The sequence below is a fragment of the Artibeus jamaicensis genome, unplaced genomic scaffold (assembly GCF_021234435.1).
Source record: "Artibeus jamaicensis isolate MK-2021 breed Jamaican fruit bat unplaced genomic scaffold, CSHL_Jam_final scaffold_1964, whole genome shotgun sequence".
Lineage (NCBI taxonomy): Eukaryota > Metazoa > Chordata > Mammalia > Chiroptera > Phyllostomidae > Artibeus > Artibeus jamaicensis.
Window position 1 is genome coordinate 21082385 of NW_026522030.1, and position 18267 is coordinate 21100651.

An 18267-nucleotide genomic window follows, 5' to 3' on the forward strand; every position below is an offset into this window, starting at 1 on the left:
CAAGACCCCAGAGCTCACTGAAACCCACCCCCCACCCCCAGCTACTCTGCTGTTATTGCCAAAGACTCCTTCAGGCACATGTCCACCCTGTCTAGAGTGCCACCCACCAGGGGTGGCTGAGGGCCGGCGCCAGGCAGACCACAGTTATCGCCTTAGGATGGGGCCATCTTTCTGGCCCATCTCCTATGGCAAGGACCACCCCTCCAACATCCCACCCATTAAGAAGTTGGACCTCTCCCTCTCCTAACCAAACCACTACCCTAGGACAGTGGCCCTAGGCTGACAGCTGGCAAATGAGGACCAGTTTGTGGATGAAGCCCCTCCCTGTGGGCAGACAGAGGAGAGGGCAGATTGTGCTTTGAGCCCACTTGGGTTTGTTTCCCTCTTTATCAGGCACATGTTGCAGTGGGGAAAAAACCCCACTAGTGTGGGGTGGAAATTAGGAACTCTTTTAGCTCCAGTATTTCCATTTACAAGCTATATGACCTTGAGCAAATTGCTCCCCTGCTGAGCCTCAGTTTCCCTGTCTGTAAAACGGCCTCTGAGTTTCAAGCCTGCTCTGAGAGTATCAGTTTTTCCTAGCCAAATCAAGCTTATTTGGAACAAAACTCATTACGGGAAGAAAACCCATTATAATGGTGACTAACCCGTGTCCATCTGTTTGCTACATGTTATTTTCAAAACTGCTTTCATAAACCTATTTTAAGGCATGCCCGATATCTCAAAAGTTTAGGCTAGCTCTTCCCACACTGGACTAGAGGCTGCCTGGTGTGGGGCCATGTCCTCCTACCGAACTTTATGAGCAGGAACGAGACCTCTTTGCAAAAAAAGCAAGAGTCAAAGCGGGGTCAGATGTACAACAGGAAAAAAAACGTTGGAATCTCTGCCCTCGGTGCTATCAAGCCACCTGTTACCTCTCTTCTGACTCTACCAGTTCCTCTCGGATGTAGAAGAACCCTCTCCTCCCTGTTTCTCCCCACTTCTTCCCCCAATGATTTGGTTATCAAGGTCTCACCTCTCCCCAGTCGCTCCAGTCCACCCCTCCCTGCCAGAAGCCCATCCCTGCCTCAGCCTTTGCTGCTTCTGCACTCACCAGCCCCTGGGCCAAGGACAGAAAACAGCAACAGCAGCAACAGGGCTGGTGGCAGCCGGAGCCCAGACCTGAGTCGAGGCTGGGAGAGGGGTAGGGTGTGAGAGAGAGGGGTGGGTAGTGGGAGAGACTTGGGTAAACACGGAGATGAGGGCAAAGGCTGAGATAATGGGTCGGGCTGAGCTGGGTACTGGGGCTTCAACAAGGACAGGGAATGGGATGCAAGGAGAGGCTGTGATGGGGACTGGAGCAAGGGCAGGGTGTGGGCCCTGGGTTTAAGCAAACACTGGGGTTGGGATTGGGACAGGAGCTGGCCTGGGATTTGTGTCAGGGGGTGTAACCAGGGCAGAGGCGGGGGTGGAGGCCAGGCCAGGGTCTGGGACTGGACGGGGGGCCTGGGTTGGGACCTGGACCTGGGCATTCGCTGGTGCTCAGGCCCGGACTGGGACTGCTTTGGGAGGCAGGGCGAGGGAGGGACCGGAGGCCAAGGCCGGGATAAGGATAATAGGACTTGGGGTCGGGACAAGGGCTGGGCCATGGCCCGGGGCGGGGGCGGGGCCGGACAGGCCAGCGCGGGGCGCTCGCAGAGCTGACCCGCGGCTCCGCTCCCCACCCCTGGGGGGTGGCCTCGGGTATGCTCGCGGGCCCGGGGCCGGGGTCGGGCTGGCTGAGGCCGAGCCAGGGACCTGGATAGGAGTTCAGGCCTGGGCGACTCCGGGCTGCGCTGAACCGGCGATAACCAGGCCCCGCGGCGGCGGCTGCCGCCTGAGCCTGACGTCACCGGGCGCCCCGCCTCTCGGTCAGTCGGATTGGTCCCTGCTGGGCTCCGAGGGACAGGCTCCGCCCAGCCCCAGCTACTTGAGCCCCAGCCTTTCCCAACCCAGGCACCAAGTACCCTCAAGTCCTCACAGGCCCCGGGGACGGCCCCACAAACATCTCATGGGAACACTACAGAGACCCTCACAAACCCAGACACCCACGGACGTCCCCGCAGATCTCCGCAAACCCTACCCAGAGACTTTCAAAAAGATTCCACAAACCCCCTTAAAAGAAGTGTACCCTTGTAGGTTCGTCCGCTCCAGGTCCAATGCAGACCCTCAGGAGACGACCACCACCCGAGAGGTGACCAGACTGCTAGGCGTTCCAGTTGCCCTGGTGACGGATCCCTTCTCTTCTGGCCAGGGTTCCAGAGGCTTCAATCAAGTCCCTCCATCCGCCCCTCATCCCTTCCCCTCCCAACCTACCCCAAATCTGGCTAGAGCTCCTTTGCTAATTTCTGCAGGTGTCCTCCCTGTATTGTAGGCTTGCCGACAAGGCCTGTCACCACCCAGCGCCCTGCAGCTGGGTTCCATCCACAACCTAGAGCCTCCCCTCTCTCCGGGCTAACACTTCCCAGTCCCACCTTCAGACAAGATCCTGATCTAAGGACTTGTAAAAACCGAGCCAAAGCCCAGAGGTACGTAGCTTCCTATGGCCCCTCCTCCAAGCGCACATCCTATTTCTCTCCTAACGCCTTCCGTCCCTGCCCTCAGTACCACCCCCACGCCATTCTCTACTCTTCATCCTTACCCTCTATCCCGTTCTTGACCCCTGCCTCTTACCGTTCTCTAGTCCTCCACATCCCACCCCGTCCCTTTTTCCTCTTCTGAAGATCTTCCTCCCCATTATCCTACCTCTTCACCTACTTCCTGTCCCAAACGTCCCCTTCAGAAAGGCTCTGATGAGTTTAAGTGATGTAGTGGGTACCTCCGGAGCATGGTGGGGGCAAGAAGTGTGGAGGGAAGGTCAAGGCTGGAAGCCTTAGACACTGTTGCAAATGATGACAGGCCCTGAACATCAGGATTAAGAAATTCAGCCTTAATCCTTAGATTGACTCAATGAGTATTTTAAAGCAAGGGAATGCCATTGTCAAGTTTGCATTTTAGAAAGACTACAGTTGGGTCATTAAGGAGCGCTCACTCATTTTGGACATACTTCCAAGACAAATTCGGCATGCCCCGCTCTCCACAGCATCCTGGGCTTACCCAGCTCCTTTGTGTTGTCATGTCGGTTAACCTGTCTCCTTCCCAGCTTCCTTCAACTGAGCCTAGTGCTTAGCACAGAGTCTCAGTGAAAGTGTAGGGTTAGGCCCTTTACAAAAGTATAAATTACATAAATCAGTGAAAAAACAGGTGAGTGGATTAATATGCTGGGGAAGGCAGCAGAGGGCCAAAGTTATCATACATAATCCAGGTAGAAAATGTTGAGAACTTGAACAAAATTGGAGGGAAAGGAGAGAAGCAAATGGATTTGGGGGATATTTAGAAGATAGGAAATACAGTCTTCGGTGCCTATTTGAAGAGAAGGGCTGTGGGAAAAGGAGAAAACTAGGATAATTCCCAGAGTCAGTTCTGATGCCCTGTAGGACATCCACTTGGCCACGTTCAGCAGGCAGTTGGGTATGAGTGTGTAGCACAGGGATTAAAGAGGTCTGAGGTGGAATTATGGGTTTAGGGGTCATCAGCGTATAGTTGGAAGTAGTTGAAGCTTTGAACATGAATGGCATCATCAAAGGAAGGAGTGTGGGGTCCCTACACAAAACTAGACTGTGACCAGGGCCCTGCCATCATGGCATCCTTCTGCACCCTCGGGAGCAAACCCCCCACTTTGGCTTAGGATTCCTAGTCTCTAGAACTCCAGAGGTTGACCCCCCCATGGTCCTAAGGTATGTCTAGAGCCCTGCTCTTGGACTGGCCAAGTTGCTATGTTTAGGCTCCCTCCTGGGGCATGGTCCTCTGCTACCATCTACTGATGGGATTCTGTCTGCTTCAGCCTTTCATTCTTTAAGTTTAGCTCCCTCACAACCCACAGCAGGGTGCTGCATGAGGTCTGGACACATTCTTGAACCTTCTGGCCTTTTAGCCTAATACAGAGTTCGTCTTGCTCCCCTCTCATATCTCAGGTGCACTTACCCTAATTCCCCTCCTGCCTGTGAACCCTGACTTGCAGACCCTCCAATCCCAGCCTAAAGCCTGTACCCTATTCTACCACTAGATGGAAGCAGACGAGGTCGCAGAAGAGCCTCACACCACCATGGATGCGGAGGAGCACCCTTCTTCAAAGGACCCCTCTGCCAGAGACTCACAGGAGCCCCCTATCTCTGAAACCCCCTTGAAGGCTTCCATCTCTGAGACCCCTTTAGAAGCACTTACCTCTGAAACTCCTTTGGAGCCTTCCACTTCCCAGAACCCTTCAGAGACCCGTATCTCAGAAACCCCCTTGGAGCCTTCCATCTCTGAGACTCCTTTAGAGTCTCGCACCCCTGAATCTCCTGTGATGACTTCCACTTCCCACACCCTGTTAGAGATCCATACCTCGGAAACCCTCTTGGAGCCCTCCATCTTTGAGACTCCTTTAGAGCCCCACACCCCTGAATCTCCTGTGACGCCTTCCACTTCCCACACCCTGTTAGAGACCCATACCTCAGAACCCCCCTTGGAGCCTTCTATCTCCAAGGCCTCTTTAGAACACTCTGTCCCTGAGAGCCCATTGCAGATTCACATCTCTAAGGTCTCAGAGAAACAGCTTGCTTCTCATAATGCATCACCAGGCCATGTCTCTGCGTCTCCCTCTGATACTCTGAAGGAAGGCCCCATCTCTGAGTCCTCCTCCAGTGATGTCTCCCGGATGAGAAGATCCGTGCAGGTCCCTGAATCTGAATTCCTTCAAAAGCACTCCCTTTCAGGCCCTTCAGCCCAGGTCAGCCTGGACACATCTGCAAAGGAAAGGGAAGAAGGAGAGAATGAGAATGAGGTGGATGCCACTGAGAGAGCCACTCCCGCGGCTCAGCCTGGACATCATCTGGTCAAGAAGAAGGAGAAGAAAGGAGTTGGCCGTAATTGCTCCTGCCCTTTTCCCCATCCTCATCACTGTCTTTCGCCTGCCTCAGGAGAAGGGGATTGGGTTAATCTTCGGTCTGACCCCCTCTCTCAGTTTTAGGGTCTCCACTTCTCCTTGATTACTCTGCCCCTGTCTTCCCAGGCTCCAGAGTCAGCCCAGTGGTCCCTACTACGCAGGCAGAGATGGTGAAAGTGGCTAACACAGTGCGCAAAGAGATGTTTGCTGCTCAGGTGAAAAATCTGTTCCAGTGGGAGAAGAATGCAGCCCTGAGTGCCATCCAGACAGGTGAGACCAAGAAGCCTTTCCGAGGCTTCTGACAGGTTCAGGGCCATCCTCTGATCCATTGGTTTCTGAATACTTGTCCATTCAATGAATAGCTGCCCCTTGTGGAAATGGCGATGGCCCCTGCCTGAAATCTGGGAGGGAGGCAGGCAGGTGGGCCAAGGTAGATGGCGTAGTTGCAGATGAAAGTGGGGATATTCATATAAAGCCCAGCTAGGGACACATGGCAGAACTGAAGTTGTTAATAACACATCCAGTCCCAGATCTAAGGCTCAGATCACCTGCACCAAACAGACCCTAAGGAAGAGAACCTGGACAGTCTCCAAGTGACTTACTGCTCTTACATGGCAAAAGGCCTTGGTCCCCTTGGTGGGACTCCATTAAAAGGCAGTCACCCCTCAACATGAGACACGTGATCACTTGGGTATCCAAAAGCGGTGAGTCTCCACCAAAGAGCAAAGTCATATCTTCTAGCCCTCTCGGTTCCAACTCTCAGCTCTCATTCTCAGGAATGAGTATTCTCGACAGGCCCATTAGTGGCTTATATCCATGTCTGTATAGAAAGGGTGTGGGAGGTACAGTGAGAACACGTGCTGTGCTGTGTGAACATGTGTACCTATGTAACTGAACTTTGTATCTATAGGGGTTACTTCAGTAAGAGGGTCACCCTGACCTGCTAAGAGGATTCTGGGGTTTCTAGACCAAATTCAATATATGTCACTGCGTTTATTTTCATACTTCCTCCTTATGACAGGAGTAGAGGTACGACAAAACTAGATGGGCCTAAGATGTAAAGTCAGCCAGGTAATTCTATGTCCTTCTGTCCTCCATGGAACTTACTTTCCTCAGTCCCATGCAGGGACCTCCCTCCTCCACCTCTGGACAAGAAAATCACAGTGATCTATCTCATTTGTTTCTCGGTCTTACTTCAGTTACTGACATTGCTTTGTTTGCTTATTTCAATGACAAGTTATGCCACTTTTATTCTCCTTGTAAATGTTGGGTCTGTTCAGTACCCTCATTCTCCTTCTTAGAACCTCTTGTCCACTCCCCCCTCTTCAAGGCCACTGTACTTCTTGAAACTGAACTTCTTCATTTTCCTGTTTCAATAGGCATGTTTTTTAGATTTTATTTATTTATCTTTAGAGGGGAAGGAAAGGAGAGAGGGAAAGAAATACCAACGGATAGTTGCCTCTCGTGTATCCCATGCTGGGAACTGGCCTGCAACCCAGGCATGTGCCCTGACTGGGAATCAAACCATGATCCTTTGGTTCAGAGGCCCACGCTCAATCCACTGAGCTACACCAGCCAGGGTGTCAACAGGCATTTTTATACCAAAATATAAGTGTTCTTTAATTTTGAACAAAAACATTTGGGTTTATCTTCTAATACTGGGGATCTTCTGTCCCTGGGGAATCCATAGATGTGCTCTGTAGAGAAATATCACATGTAAGCTTTTCCCTTGTTCATTCAACATTCATTGAACACCAGCAATGTGCCAGGCTCAATGCTAGCCATGGAGGTCGTGATACTGACGGGGTTTCCAAGAAAAAAAAAATCCTTCAGATAACTTATACTTTAATGAGAGACACCAATAAAGGAAAAGGAAAATAATAATTCGTCCTAATAATTGCTATAACTGAGCTCAGCCCTGAGTGCTGCATGAACGGAGAAAAGGGGCAGGTGCCCAATTGTGGGAACTGGGGGAATAAACCTTGGAAGGGATGACTTCTCAGCTGAGATCTGTAAGATGAGTAAGAAGAGGCGGCCAGGTAAAAGATGGGGTATGGTGAGTTACAGCAGGGCAAGGCACCACAGGAAGCTAAGCAACGCAGCATGCCTGCTGCACAGGGGGTTGGCAGAGTAGTGCAACTCATCTCTGCGAGGGCGGAATTGCGCAGGCATTTCGGTGCCATCTTCAGGAGATGGGACTATATTCTGAGGGCAACTGAGAGTCACTGAAAGATTTTAAATGTGACAATAACATGAACAGATTTGTGTTTTTGTAAGAGCACTCTGGCAGTAGGGTAGACTTGAAAAAGACAAAAACTGGAGACAGGAAGAATACATTGTGGGGCACTGGTACTAATCCAGGTAAAGAATGAATGGGTGGATGTGGAAAGAAGTAGACAAGCTCAAGAAATGCTAAGAAGGCAAAACTGACCTTTGGATCATTGGATGCATAGAATAAGACTGGAATGATGTCTAAGTATTGGCTTAAGTAACTGATTGGATAATGGTGCCATTAACTGAATGTTTACGACAGATGCTTGCTAAGCATGTGTTGGATGAACAGAGGACAAAGGATGAGGGCCAGGTTTGGAAGGAATGATTGCATATAACACATTTAAAGTGTTGTGGAACATGCTGGTGGAAAGAGTCTAGTAGACAGCTGGCTACATGGGTCTGAAGCCCAGGAGAGAGGTCTGGGCTGGAGACATCCTTCATGTAAAAACAGGTGTATCTTGTATGGAGACATTCCAAGCATGAAGAGATGTCAACATGCAAATGTGACCATGTGATTATGTGATCAAGAATCAAAATGGCATCCCAGATAAAGTCTCCTCCCTGCCACTCCTTGTCCACTCATAACAGGAAGAGGATTTGGAATCAGGGCAGAGTAGAGGGCACCGTTCTAGAATACACAGCCAGATGTCAACAGCCCCACTTAATGGGTATGGACACCTGTAACTGAGTCTGAGGTGTAGTTTGCCAGTCTCCCTGCTCAAACTTCAGTCTTCCTCATCTGAAAGCTTGACATGGGCTCCTGCATCGGTGCGCGGACTTGAGCCTCCCGGGATCCCAGGCTGGGCTTTGGTCTCTGAGCACTGACCCCTGTTCACTTGCACATCCCACCTGCTCATCCGTGAGTTCAGAATTTCTCTAGTAGAATGCTGGCCCCCACCCATTCCCATTGTGACTCTACCCATACCCCACCCTTTAAACCAAGACTCCCTGGTGTAATGGGGCCCCGGCACTACGGGCCGTCAGCATCAAGACAGAAGAAGCAAAGCCAAAAGCCACACCTGGGCAGACTTTAGACCCTGAGAGACCATGGGTAATACAAGAAGACCTAACCTGACAATTAGACACAGAATTGTGGATTATGGCCCCAGACAGAATCAAAGACCAGAGGATGTAACTCTTTCATATCCTCCCCAATGGAACTTCAGGGTTCTGCCTGGTCTGCTGAAGGAATTGGCTCATTCACTTATCCAGTCAGGCAGTCTGTGTTCTCTGAGCACCTGTTTTGTGCCAGGCCTTGTGCTAGGACTAGAGATGTAGACGAAAAGACAGATGCTTCCTTGGAGGAACTCCCAGTCTAACAGCAATACAAGTGAACAGTTCATTAACTGTGATAAGAGTAGCACAAGGGGCCATGGAAGGCAGGAAGAGGGGTCCGCAGACTGAGGAAGTCCGGGGCACTTCTTGGTGGAGGTGACACTTCATTGGAATAAGAGCCCTGCCACATGGGACTCACACAGGATTCTCGGCTAGAAGTTGGGGTACTCTTAGGTCTCACGAAAGATGAGAAAATCTGAGTGGGGGGTACTCTCTGGTTCTCCTCCCACATTTACACAGCAGCACCACCCTTGTCTCCTGGTGAGACTGAGTGTAAGCCAGGCATTTTCAGATCCCACTATTAAAACCAGGGTCTAAAGGGGCCTCTTGCTAGTGCCTAAGCTCAGGGATGTGTCTTAGCCTCATCTTCCTTCCCTCGCCTCACTAGCTGATATTTCTGGGTCTCAACCACTCGTGACTTCTGGCCTACCTTTTTCACCTGACCCTTGGAGAGCCCTAAGCAGCCCTTCTCAAGGTCATAGAGAGCTTTAGTCTAACAGTACCAGGAAAGTATGAAGGCGCTGACCTGAAAAAAGTGAGGGAAACCCTCCTTTTGGCTCCTGGTCTGCCCAACGTCTTCTTCCTCTTTGGGTCCCTTCAACAATCTTGCTCCTTCATAGCCAATCTCCACCATCTCCTCCACACCCAGCCAATCAACTTCCTTCCCTCACTCCTTAGACTTCAAAAAAACCAAGCAAAGTTGGGCTGTAAGGTAGGGAGGGGAAGAAATGAGAACCCCACAGTAACAGAGAACTCACTGAGATTCATGTTCATCTTTAAGCAAAATTTTATTTCTAATCTTCCTGCTCAGAAACTGAAGACTGTCTTCAGTCATCTCTGACAGGCTAACAAAGTTGGAGTGGACCCTAGAGTGGGAAGGAAACGGAAACACTTGGGTTGAGAAAAGCTTGAGGAAAAAAATCGAAAGGGGTAGGGATGAGGACTCATGGGTGGAGAAAAATACACCTCGGCGGGGAAAGGTGAGGCACCCCCACGAGGGGATGTGTGAGAATGCCCTGAAGAGCTTAGGCTATTTTCCCTCTCATTTGTCCTAATACTCAATCCCACCACACCCAGGTCTCTACATTGGCTGGCGTTGCCCCCATTATCTATGGGACTGTTTCCGGATTGGGGATGAGTCCAAGTGCTTTTGTGGACACTTGTTGAGAGAGCACCAGATCGTATCAGGTAGGGAGAACTGAGTTATCCCTCAAAGTCAGGTGAGGAGGAATAACTGACTCTGTCGTGCTTTGGGACGTATGAGAGAAAGTGTGTGTGTGTTAGTATGGGGGAGGGGTTTGGCATGGGAAGGCCAGGCCCCGCCAGGTGCTGGTCTAGCCCTAGCACCCTTCCTCATTCCCACAGACATATCTGTGCCCTGCAATGTGAACCAGTGCCGCTGCCTCATGTTCTGCTTTATCCCATCACGCCCAGAGGAGGTGGGTCAGTTCTGGCTCAGGAGACGAGCCTCCTTTGACCCCAAGGCGTGGAGAGCCCAATGTCGCTGCAAACATAACCATGAAGACCATGCAGCTACTGGGTCCCATCCCTGCAAGGTCAAAGGTACCTTCAAAAACAAAGGGAGTACAGAGGTGGGCATGAGTGGGGATAGGATGCATATAACTTGGGGATAAGGATACGGGAGCTGGTAGAAGAGACTTGGTTTTGTAGTTGGTGAGGAAGAGATGAGAATGTAGTCAGTCCGTGGGGAAGCCCCACTTCCCCATACTTATCTGGGTTGTCCTCTTGCCCTAGGCTGTTGCTGCAACTGCTTTGAGTCTAATTTCCTGTGTGCAGCCTGTGACCGGCGCTGGGAGGAACACCAGACTTTCTTTGAGACTGAAGAGACCCGGCGACGAGGAGGGAGGCCTCACGGTGAGGGGGCCAACCTGGGACAAGGAGTCATTCCAGAGTCTGTAGTCAGAAAGTCAGGCAGAAAGGCACTCCCACCCTCAACCATCCCACCCAGGACCACCTCGCCCCCTAACCCCTTACCCCTCACCCCTCACCCCCTGCATCCCATACCTGCATTGGTTTCCACCCCTAGGAGCAGACTATGTGCCTTTTGCAGAGATTCCTACCCTCCAAGAAACCATCATCAACAACTCTGACTTCGAGGTCCTACAGAAGCAGGGGCCTTCTGGCCATCCCAGCTCCCACCCTAGTCCCCCTGGTTTCCCTGGCCCATTCAGCCTCCAACCTGGCCCCACTTCTAACCGCCATACCTGACCCTTTCACCTCTGCTCTTCCCTCCTCCAGGGACAGACTCTGTCAGCACCTGGCACAGGCCTCTGTGAGCCTGGCCCAGATCAGCAATAAAGGGGAAGCCATTGGAATCTGACCTGGCTCTGTATGGGATAGCTAGAGCCGGGCCCATGGATAGACATTCTAAGACCTTAGGGACAGCACCTACTGGGGGTAAAGGAAGCCATACACAGTAGAGAGGCTGGATCTGGACAGCTGTCTTCACCTCACCCACTTTTAATCTGCCAGCCCTGGCATCAGAGGAGAGAGTGGATTCAATGAAGCCAAGGAGGGAGGGAGGGAGGGGGTTTTAAGTAGGATAGTGTGAGCAGTGATGTTAGATGCAGCTGTGGTCTCCAGTAAGATAAAGACTGAAAAGTATCCATTGGATTTGCAATTAGAAGGTCTTTGGGGAGAGTGTAGTTTCAATGGTGCTGTGGAGGCAGAAGGAGTTTCTTTAAAAAACTTGAATGAAAAGAGGAGGAGAGAAGTCAGACAATATCCAAAGGGAGATGTGGAGTTGAGGAAGCAGTTTTTAGGAAGGAAAAAGGGAAGAGGCCAGTAGGTTAAAAAAAACAAAACCTGGAAGGATGCGGAAGAGAAAGAGAGATGCCTGGTGAGGCACGATCCCAGTGGTGGAGGGAGGGGATGAGGTCAAGGCAGAGGTGAAGGGATTCACTTTGGACAGGAGAAACACTGCATCCTAAAACCAAGAGGAAGAAAGGAAAGAAAGGATAGGGAGCAGGATCTTGTGAAAGTTCCCCTACAAAGTAAGAGACAAGATCAGTTGCTGGTGGGAAGGGGGGGAAGGAGAAAAGTGGAAAGTAGGAGACAGGAAAAGGGAGGTGAAGGTTTGGGAAAACTAATGCGGGGAATTGGAGCAAAACCTGATCCGATGGTTGAGGATTAAGATACAGTTGGAAGCAGGAACCTAGTTAGAAAAGCAGAGAAACAAAATATTTAGATTAATGGGTTGGGATGGGAAGGTGTTGGGGAGGATAATAATAATCAGGAAAATAAGGCAAAAAAAAAAGATTGAAGGTGTGAAGGGAGCTGACCACACAAATCAGGAAAGCGAGGCCAGGAAGCAATTGGCAGATTGGAAAAAAGGAACAGTTGAAGGAGCAGAAGCCTCTAATGGGGCCCAGCAGCAGATGTAGTGGTGGGGGCTGAAGTACAGGAAACAGTAGTCAGATCCTGCAGCGTGCTGCAGCTTTCAGATAAGAGCAGCTGTGAGTGATCACAAAGGCGTGGATTAAAGAAGACTGTGGGCCAGCAGCCAAAATCAGTGAATGTCAAGAAATGTGACTAGAAAGCCTATAAATGATTCTTATGGGGAGTAGTGGATTCTGACATTAATGGATTCTGTGATCTTAGGCAGGTCAATTTCCCTTTCTGGGCGCCAGGTTCTGGATCTTTAAAAGAGGAATAATCTCTGTGCTACCTGCTCCCTATGAGAACCCAAAGAAATAACCGGTTTCAAAGTGCCTTGTCCTTGCCTAGCCCTCCTAGCTGGTTTCCTTCGTCTTCTCAGCTCCCAGCTCCTCTGATCTCTTGCCCTTCTCCAGAGCAGCTTTAGGGGCTTCTGATATCCCAGACGCATGTCCACGAAGGGTCGCTACCACCAATCCAATGCCAACACGAGTTCCCAATCTGCGGTGCAATAAAAGGAGAAACTTTACTCAGGTGAAAAGTTTGAAAACGAGGGAGACACAGCCTACAGTGAAAAGGGAAAATGTGCTCTACCATAACTAAGAGGCTGAAATGTATAAAGTTCCTGCCCCATTCCTGATTGGTCCATTTTTATTCAAATGAGGAATCCAAATTTGCAGTCTGATTGGTCCAAATAGCATTGTCCTGATTGGTCAGAATTGCTCATTCTGATTGGTCATTATAGAGTTGCTCTGATTGGCCCGTGAAGATGCAAATACGAATGTAGCTGGGCAGTTCCAATTGAACAAGGTAGGGCTCAGTCCATTGGTTAAAAGATGATTTCATGAAATCCTTTATGAGAGAGACTCAGCTATCAGTTCCGTCTGTGGCTTTCACCTGAAATGCAGAGTGCATTAGAGACTCCTATCAGCAATGGTTGTTGAACTCTCATTACAAATTGAGCCCAATTAACCATAAGTAGTCCTTCTGGCAGGTACAGTATTTTGCTGTGTAAAATGGTCACATTTTTGAGGAAAAAATAAAGATGTGCATTATACATGGGTAGTACTAATTCCATACCTATATAAATGTTTTTATTTATGCTTATGCATTAAAAAATGTAACTCTAGAAAGCAATAATATCTGTATGCAAAATAATACCCTAGAATATGATAATCAGTTTTGTTTCTAAATAAAAATAAATAATTGAATTAAAACATTAAAATGAAAGATTTTTTTCTTTTGAAAGTATGGGGCAAAAATGTGGGTGTGTGTTACGCATTGCAAAATATGGGTACAAGTCTTTTGGGGGTCAATAGGCACCAGCTGAGAGCCGCAGCCTGTTCTGGCACAGAGAAAAGGCCCATCTACATTTCCTCGCAACTGGGGAGGCTGTCTATCTTTCCAAGGGGAGATTTGAAACCCGAACTACTAGACCTTTTGGGGGGAAATCACATGGTCAAATGTCTGCCCTTTGAAAGAGAAAGGATTTTCTAACAATAATAGTATTGCTTTATGAACAAGGTCATCACTATCTCCAGAAATAAAGAGCTCCTCATTACTGGTTATAAGCAATTAGCACTATGATGACAATTCATGAAACTAATTCAGTTAGTAGTCAACAATAAAGGAATGGTTACGATGAAAAACACATTCAGGCCCTGGCTGGCGTAGCTCAGTGGATTGAGCGCAGGCCTGCAAACCAAAAGATCACGGTTTGATTCCCAGTCAGGACACATACTTGGGTTGCAGGCCAGTTCCCAGCAGGGGACACACCAGAAGCAACCATACAGTGATGTTTCTCCTCATCTCTCCTTCTCTTCTAAAGATAAATAAATAAAAATTTTAAAAAACACATTCAAAGACATATTACGAAGACTTTATAAAATATATGTATGCAGACTATGCAATAATATGAAAAATTGAAAAATTGTAATGGAAGAAAATCTGCAATACATATGTATAACATTATAAAAGGAAATTAAAGGAAACACCAAGTGTTATTCATTCTACAAATCATTATGTGTCAGGCCATGTGCAAAAAAAATAACTAAAAATACTGTGGTGACCATCAGACTAAAACCTGGTATGAGTATATTAGCATTTTGTAACCCCCATGTTCCTTTTTTTAAATTCTTTTTATTAATTTTAGAGAGAGAAAAAAACATCAATTTGTCATTCCACTTATTTATGCTTTCACTGGTTGCTTTTTTCATTTCTTTTTAAAATTTTTAATTTATTTTTAGAGAGCGGGGAAAGGAGGGAGAAAAACAATCAATGCATGGTTTCCCCTACACAATATGAGAGTTTCCCCTCTCATATGTCCCCTACTGGGGATATAGCCTATAACTCAGGCATGTGCCCTGTCTGGGAATCAAACCCTCAACCCTCTGGTTCACAGGCTGGCACTAAACCCACTGAGCCACACCAGCCAGGACATGGTTGCTTCTTGTATGTGCTCTAACTGCTGATAGAACCCTCAACCTTGATGTATCAGGATGACAACCCCGCCAGGGTTTGTGACCCCCTTGTTTCTTATGTCAAAAATATGTATTGCAGCAGAACGAAATATACTTCAGACCTAGCCATGACACATTGTCCTTGTCCTCCTAACTCCACTCACTGAAAATACCAGGCACAGAGCTAACCATAGCACCCACCTTTTCTATTCAGGAAACATTTGCTTCCTGCGGCCCTACCCATTAAATAGAAAAATGCAAAAAAAAGAAAACTTAAAACTACAGAATCTTTAATCTTGGAGTGAATATGTTAACAGGAACATAAACTAAGGAGGAATTGCCCTTAAATCAGTGATTTTCCACCAGTGTGCCACAAGAATTTTTAAAGCATTCAATACATGACTATTTAGTCAGGGACACTGACCTCTTTTCCCTTCAACTGACAAGTAAAATGAGGATAGCCAACACAGCAATGGCTGTCTGGTGTGGATGAATCAAAATTATACCTATTTTTGTCAGATTGGCAAAAAATAAAACATTATTTTGTGTGCCACAGAGTTCTCGAAATTAGTCTATGCGTTCCATGAGAGGAAGAAGGTTGACAAGCTTTGCTGCCTTAGATGAGTATGTTAAAATCTTTGAAATGTTCAGTGGTCTGAAACTGCCCTGGTGGGGAACATAGTTATTCCAGTTAAAAAATGGACTCTGTCCCAGTTCACCTTCAGCCCCACCCACCTGGTGTGCTCAACCGGCCTCTTTTTTCTGAAGGCCCTAAGGCCTTGGGTTCCTGGGGTTAGCTGGTTCCTGGAGCCAATAAGACTTGAGTGCCTTCAGAACCCTGCCCTCCTCCAGACCAACGTCAGGAAGGGTCTACAACAAGCCATTTTCAACTGGTGTGCCGAAAGAATTTCTAAAGCATTCTGTACCTGACTATATAGTTAGGCATCATAACCTCTTCCCTTAGATTGTCAAATTAAAAAATGACAGAAAAAAAATGACAGCAGATATAACAATGTCTAGTGTGAATGAGTCAAAATTATATCATTTTTTGTCAGATCGCTAAAAAATATGTTTTTTGGTGTGCCGCAGAATTTTAATAATTTATGTGTGCAATGAGATAAAAAGGTGGAAAACTGCTGGCCTACAATCTTACAGGATTTGTGAGGCAGGTGACAGGAGCGCCACCCTTTCCCTCCCAGGCCAGCAGTAGGGGCCAGACCTGAACTGGAGCGCTGCAACCAGAAGCTGCCCACTGCGTGTATCACAGCCAATTAGGGGGAAATCCACCACTTGGTCTCTCTTTCCTTCCAATTCTGTGAGAAACTATCCCATAGGAAAACTAGTTAGGGGATCCAATGGAAAGAGGTCGTTCACGCTGGAAAGACAAGCCAATGGAGTGAAAAAAATCGCCCAGCTGGCAAAAGCTACCAATGGGATGAAAAGATTCAGCCACGCCCCTGAGCTAAGGGGCAGCAAGCAGGGCCAGAAACGCAACCCAATGGGATAGCAGGACTCCCTCCCCGCAAGGCTGGCGGGACCAATGGCCGCCGCCCAGTGGCTCCTAGGTACCGCCACACCCACCTCGGGCCTGCCTTGGCGCCCGAGTGCCCGCCCAGTTGTTGGGTTTCCGCGGCGGAGGAGAAGATGGCGGCGGCCATGGTGTTGGCCGCGGGGCTGCGCGTGGCGCACAGGGTTGTGGCGGTCGCGGGGCCGCGGGGGGCGCAGGTGAGAAGTGGCTGTAGGGGCAAGGAAGGGGTCCTGCGGGCTCTGACACCCTCCAGGGCCGGAGGCCACGTTCCTCCCCGGCTCCCCCAGATGCGCTCAACCCTGCGGCCTCGCTGAGACGGGGCGCAAAGTGCAAGCTCCGGAGCTGCGCCGTGAGGTTGGACTGGTGGTCGCAGCTCCTCTCCAAAAGCCTGGACGCAGGAGAAGCGAACTGGCAACCACCGACGTCCTGCAAAGCCCGGGCGCCGAGGTCTGGACAGGGCCAGTGCAGCGGCTGCTGCCTTTTTCTAAACCTGCCAGAAGCCCTTCTGACAGAAAGCCTCCACCAGGCAGCCCCCTTAGGACCCCCTGTAGGACAAGTTCTTTCTTATATCGGAGCCAGTCTTACGCCCTCCTTTGGGACCCTGGCCTTCTACTGAGTACTAGTGTTAACCTCTCATCTTTCCCGACTTGCCAGAGAGACTAGAGGGGTCAGATTCATCCTGTCCTTTTCTCTCACAACGTGACAGCACTAACTTCAGCCTTTCTGAGTCCCTGGGAAACATGGACTTTCCTACCCTCTTCCCTGGGGCTGAGTCCACTTAACTGGACTCTTACAGTGATTCAAGGGACTGCAGTTAAATTCACAGTAGGAGGTCAAATGTGATACCCAGAGGCCCTTGTGTCAAAAGGCAATTTTATTAAAACCTGAATGAGACAGGTAACATGGCTTAAAGATCAGAAAACAAGTAATGGAAATAAGTAGCAACATTAACAAGATGAGAGTATGTGGAAAGAGTCCAAGTGGTATTAAGAGATGGTGCAAACCGCTTCCTTTATTTTACATTTGCAGCCAAGAAAAAGGATTTATCGAAGGCAAATCACTAATAGGAACTGGGAACTAAGTCTCCAGGTTCTCACCTTGCATCCTTTCCCTGAACAGTGCTAGATTTCCTAGATACTTTAGAAGAAATCAACCAAAATCCTAAATCCTACATTGCGATACTACCCGTTATCTAACCAGGCCCAGCACTCTCTGGCCCTACTCTCTGCTGCTGATGCTCTGAAATTGAGGGGCTTTTCCTGTGGGTAGGAAATACTAACAGATTCCTAGAAGGGTGAAGTTAATGGCTATCAAGAGCCCAGCCTCTGCCAGCCCCAACTGAGTACATGGGAGAGGTATTACCAACTCTCCTTCGGGTGTGTCTGACCCACCTTCAGGTCCGTGGAGCTGCAGGTGTGAATGATGGGAATGAAGTGGCCAAGGCCCAGCAGGCAGCTCCTGGGGGAACGGCCCCAACCATCTTCTCCAAGATCCTGGACCGCAGCCTCCCAGCTGATATTCTATATGAGGACCAGCAGGTGGGGTGCCCTTAGGACCCATCCCTATAGGAATTTCACAGATAACCATTTCGCCTGTGAAAATAATATAGTGGTCTCTGGCCTGTCACCGTTCCCAGTGTCTAGTATTCCGTGATGTAGCCCCTCAGGCTCCTGTGCACTTCCTGGTCATTCCCAAGAAGCCCATTCCTCGGATTAGCCAAGCTGAAGAAGAAGACCAGCAGGTGGGAAGAATAAGGCCAGAGTTTGGCTGGGGGAAGTCCTGGATTCAGCTAGAGGTTTTGCTCCTTGTAAATAAAGCCACTTGTCTCCCTCCCCTTTTCCTGTAGCTTCTAGGACACCTTCTCCTTGTGGCCAAGAAGACAGCAAAGGCTGAGGGTCTGGGAGATGGATACCGACTTGGTGAGTGGCTTGGCCCTTGAGCCCCTTACCGATGAATTCTCATAAATACTTCTCAATATGATCTTCATTCTTTGGCCTTTCCCATGATCTTAACTCACTAACCCCAAGCTTCGTTTCAGTGATCAACGATGGGAAGCTGGGAGCACAATCTGTGTATCACCTGCACATTCATGTACTTGGGGGCCGACAGCTCAAGTGGCCTCCAGGTTGAACCTACCAACTGGCTAAGGACTCCAGACCTGGACGCTTGGATGGGGTAGGGGGAAAGGGACCGTGTAACGCTAATAAACTTGCTCTCCCTCAATTTTGGGTCCCTGTCATAAATATATAGATAGATTTATACCACAAATAGTAAAGAAAATTGATTCAGGG

General features: G+C 49.1%; 3 protein-coding genes and 1 long non-coding RNA gene across 9 annotated transcripts in view; 2 read left to right on the plus strand and 2 right to left on the minus strand.

Annotated features, from left to right (window-relative positions):
- The window catches only part of TMEM8B (transmembrane protein 8B), a 22797-nt gene extending 20954 nt beyond the window's left edge, over positions 1-1843 (minus strand). For all 3 annotated transcript variants that reach the window (XR_008389924.1, XM_037144497.2, XM_037144498.2), the window contains exon 1: positions 1094-1843. Coding sequence is in view for 2 of the 3 variants with exons in the window: in XM_037144497.2 (XP_037000392.2) it covers positions 1094-1628 (535 nt within the window). In the remaining variant the exon portion in view is untranslated. The remainder of the gene's footprint in view (positions 1-1093) is intronic.
- FAM221B (family with sequence similarity 221 member B) overlaps positions 1-12592 on the plus strand; it is a 17110-nt gene extending 4518 nt beyond the window's left edge. For 2 of the 4 annotated variants that reach the window (XM_053656404.1, XM_053656405.1), the window contains exons 2-7: positions 2158-2546; positions 4124-4964; positions 5111-5254; positions 9671-9781; positions 9959-10156; positions 10349-10787. In XM_053656404.1, the coding sequence (XP_053512379.1) occupies positions 4124-4964; positions 5111-5254; positions 9671-9781; positions 9959-10156; positions 10349-10704 (1650 nt within the window). In that variant the 5' untranslated portion in view covers positions 2158-2546 and the 3' untranslated portion in view covers positions 10705-10787. Of the gene's footprint in view, positions 1-2157; positions 2547-4123; positions 4965-5110; positions 5255-9670; positions 9782-9958; positions 10157-10348; positions 11119-12410 lie in introns of those variants that run through there. The other 2 variants (XM_037144502.2, XM_037144500.2) reach the window with 2 other exon arrangements.
- A 226-nt stretch (positions 12593-12818) lies between these two features.
- Positions 12819-15759, minus strand: LOC128626036 (uncharacterized). The gene is made up of 3 exons (XR_008389925.1): positions 15668-15759; positions 13731-13811; positions 12819-12886 (listed from the first exon to the last, which is right to left on the minus strand). It is a non-coding gene; the product is annotated as an uncharacterized LOC128626036 (long non-coding RNA).
- A 298-nt stretch (positions 15760-16057) lies between these two features.
- HINT2 (histidine triad nucleotide binding protein 2) lies at positions 16058-18199 on the plus strand. The gene is made up of 5 exons (XM_037144506.2): positions 16058-16173; positions 17374-17514; positions 17613-17717; positions 17823-17895; positions 18015-18199. Exons 1-5 carry the CDS (start codon positions 16093-16095, stop codon positions 18104-18106), a joined length of 492 nt encoding a protein of 163 aa, XP_037000401.1. The 5' UTR covers positions 16058-16092; the 3' UTR covers positions 18107-18199.
- Positions 18200-18267: the final 68 nt, after the last annotated feature.

What these genes read in the sequence shown, in the direction of transcription:
- HINT2 (XM_037144506.2), top strand. Translation starts at nt 16,093, where the DNA reads ATGGCGGCGGCCATGGTGTTGGCCGCGGGGCTGCGCGTGGCGCACAGG. An exon ending in TTCTATATGAGGACCAGCAG is followed by an intron (nt 17,515 to 17,612) that starts GTGGGGTGCCCT and finishes CACCGTTCCCAG; the next exon opens with TGTCTAGTATTCCGTGATGT. An exon ending in CTGAAGAAGAAGACCAGCAG is followed by an intron (nt 17,718 to 17,822) that starts GTGGGAAGAATA and finishes CTTTTCCTGTAG; the next exon opens with CTTCTAGGACACCTTCTCCT.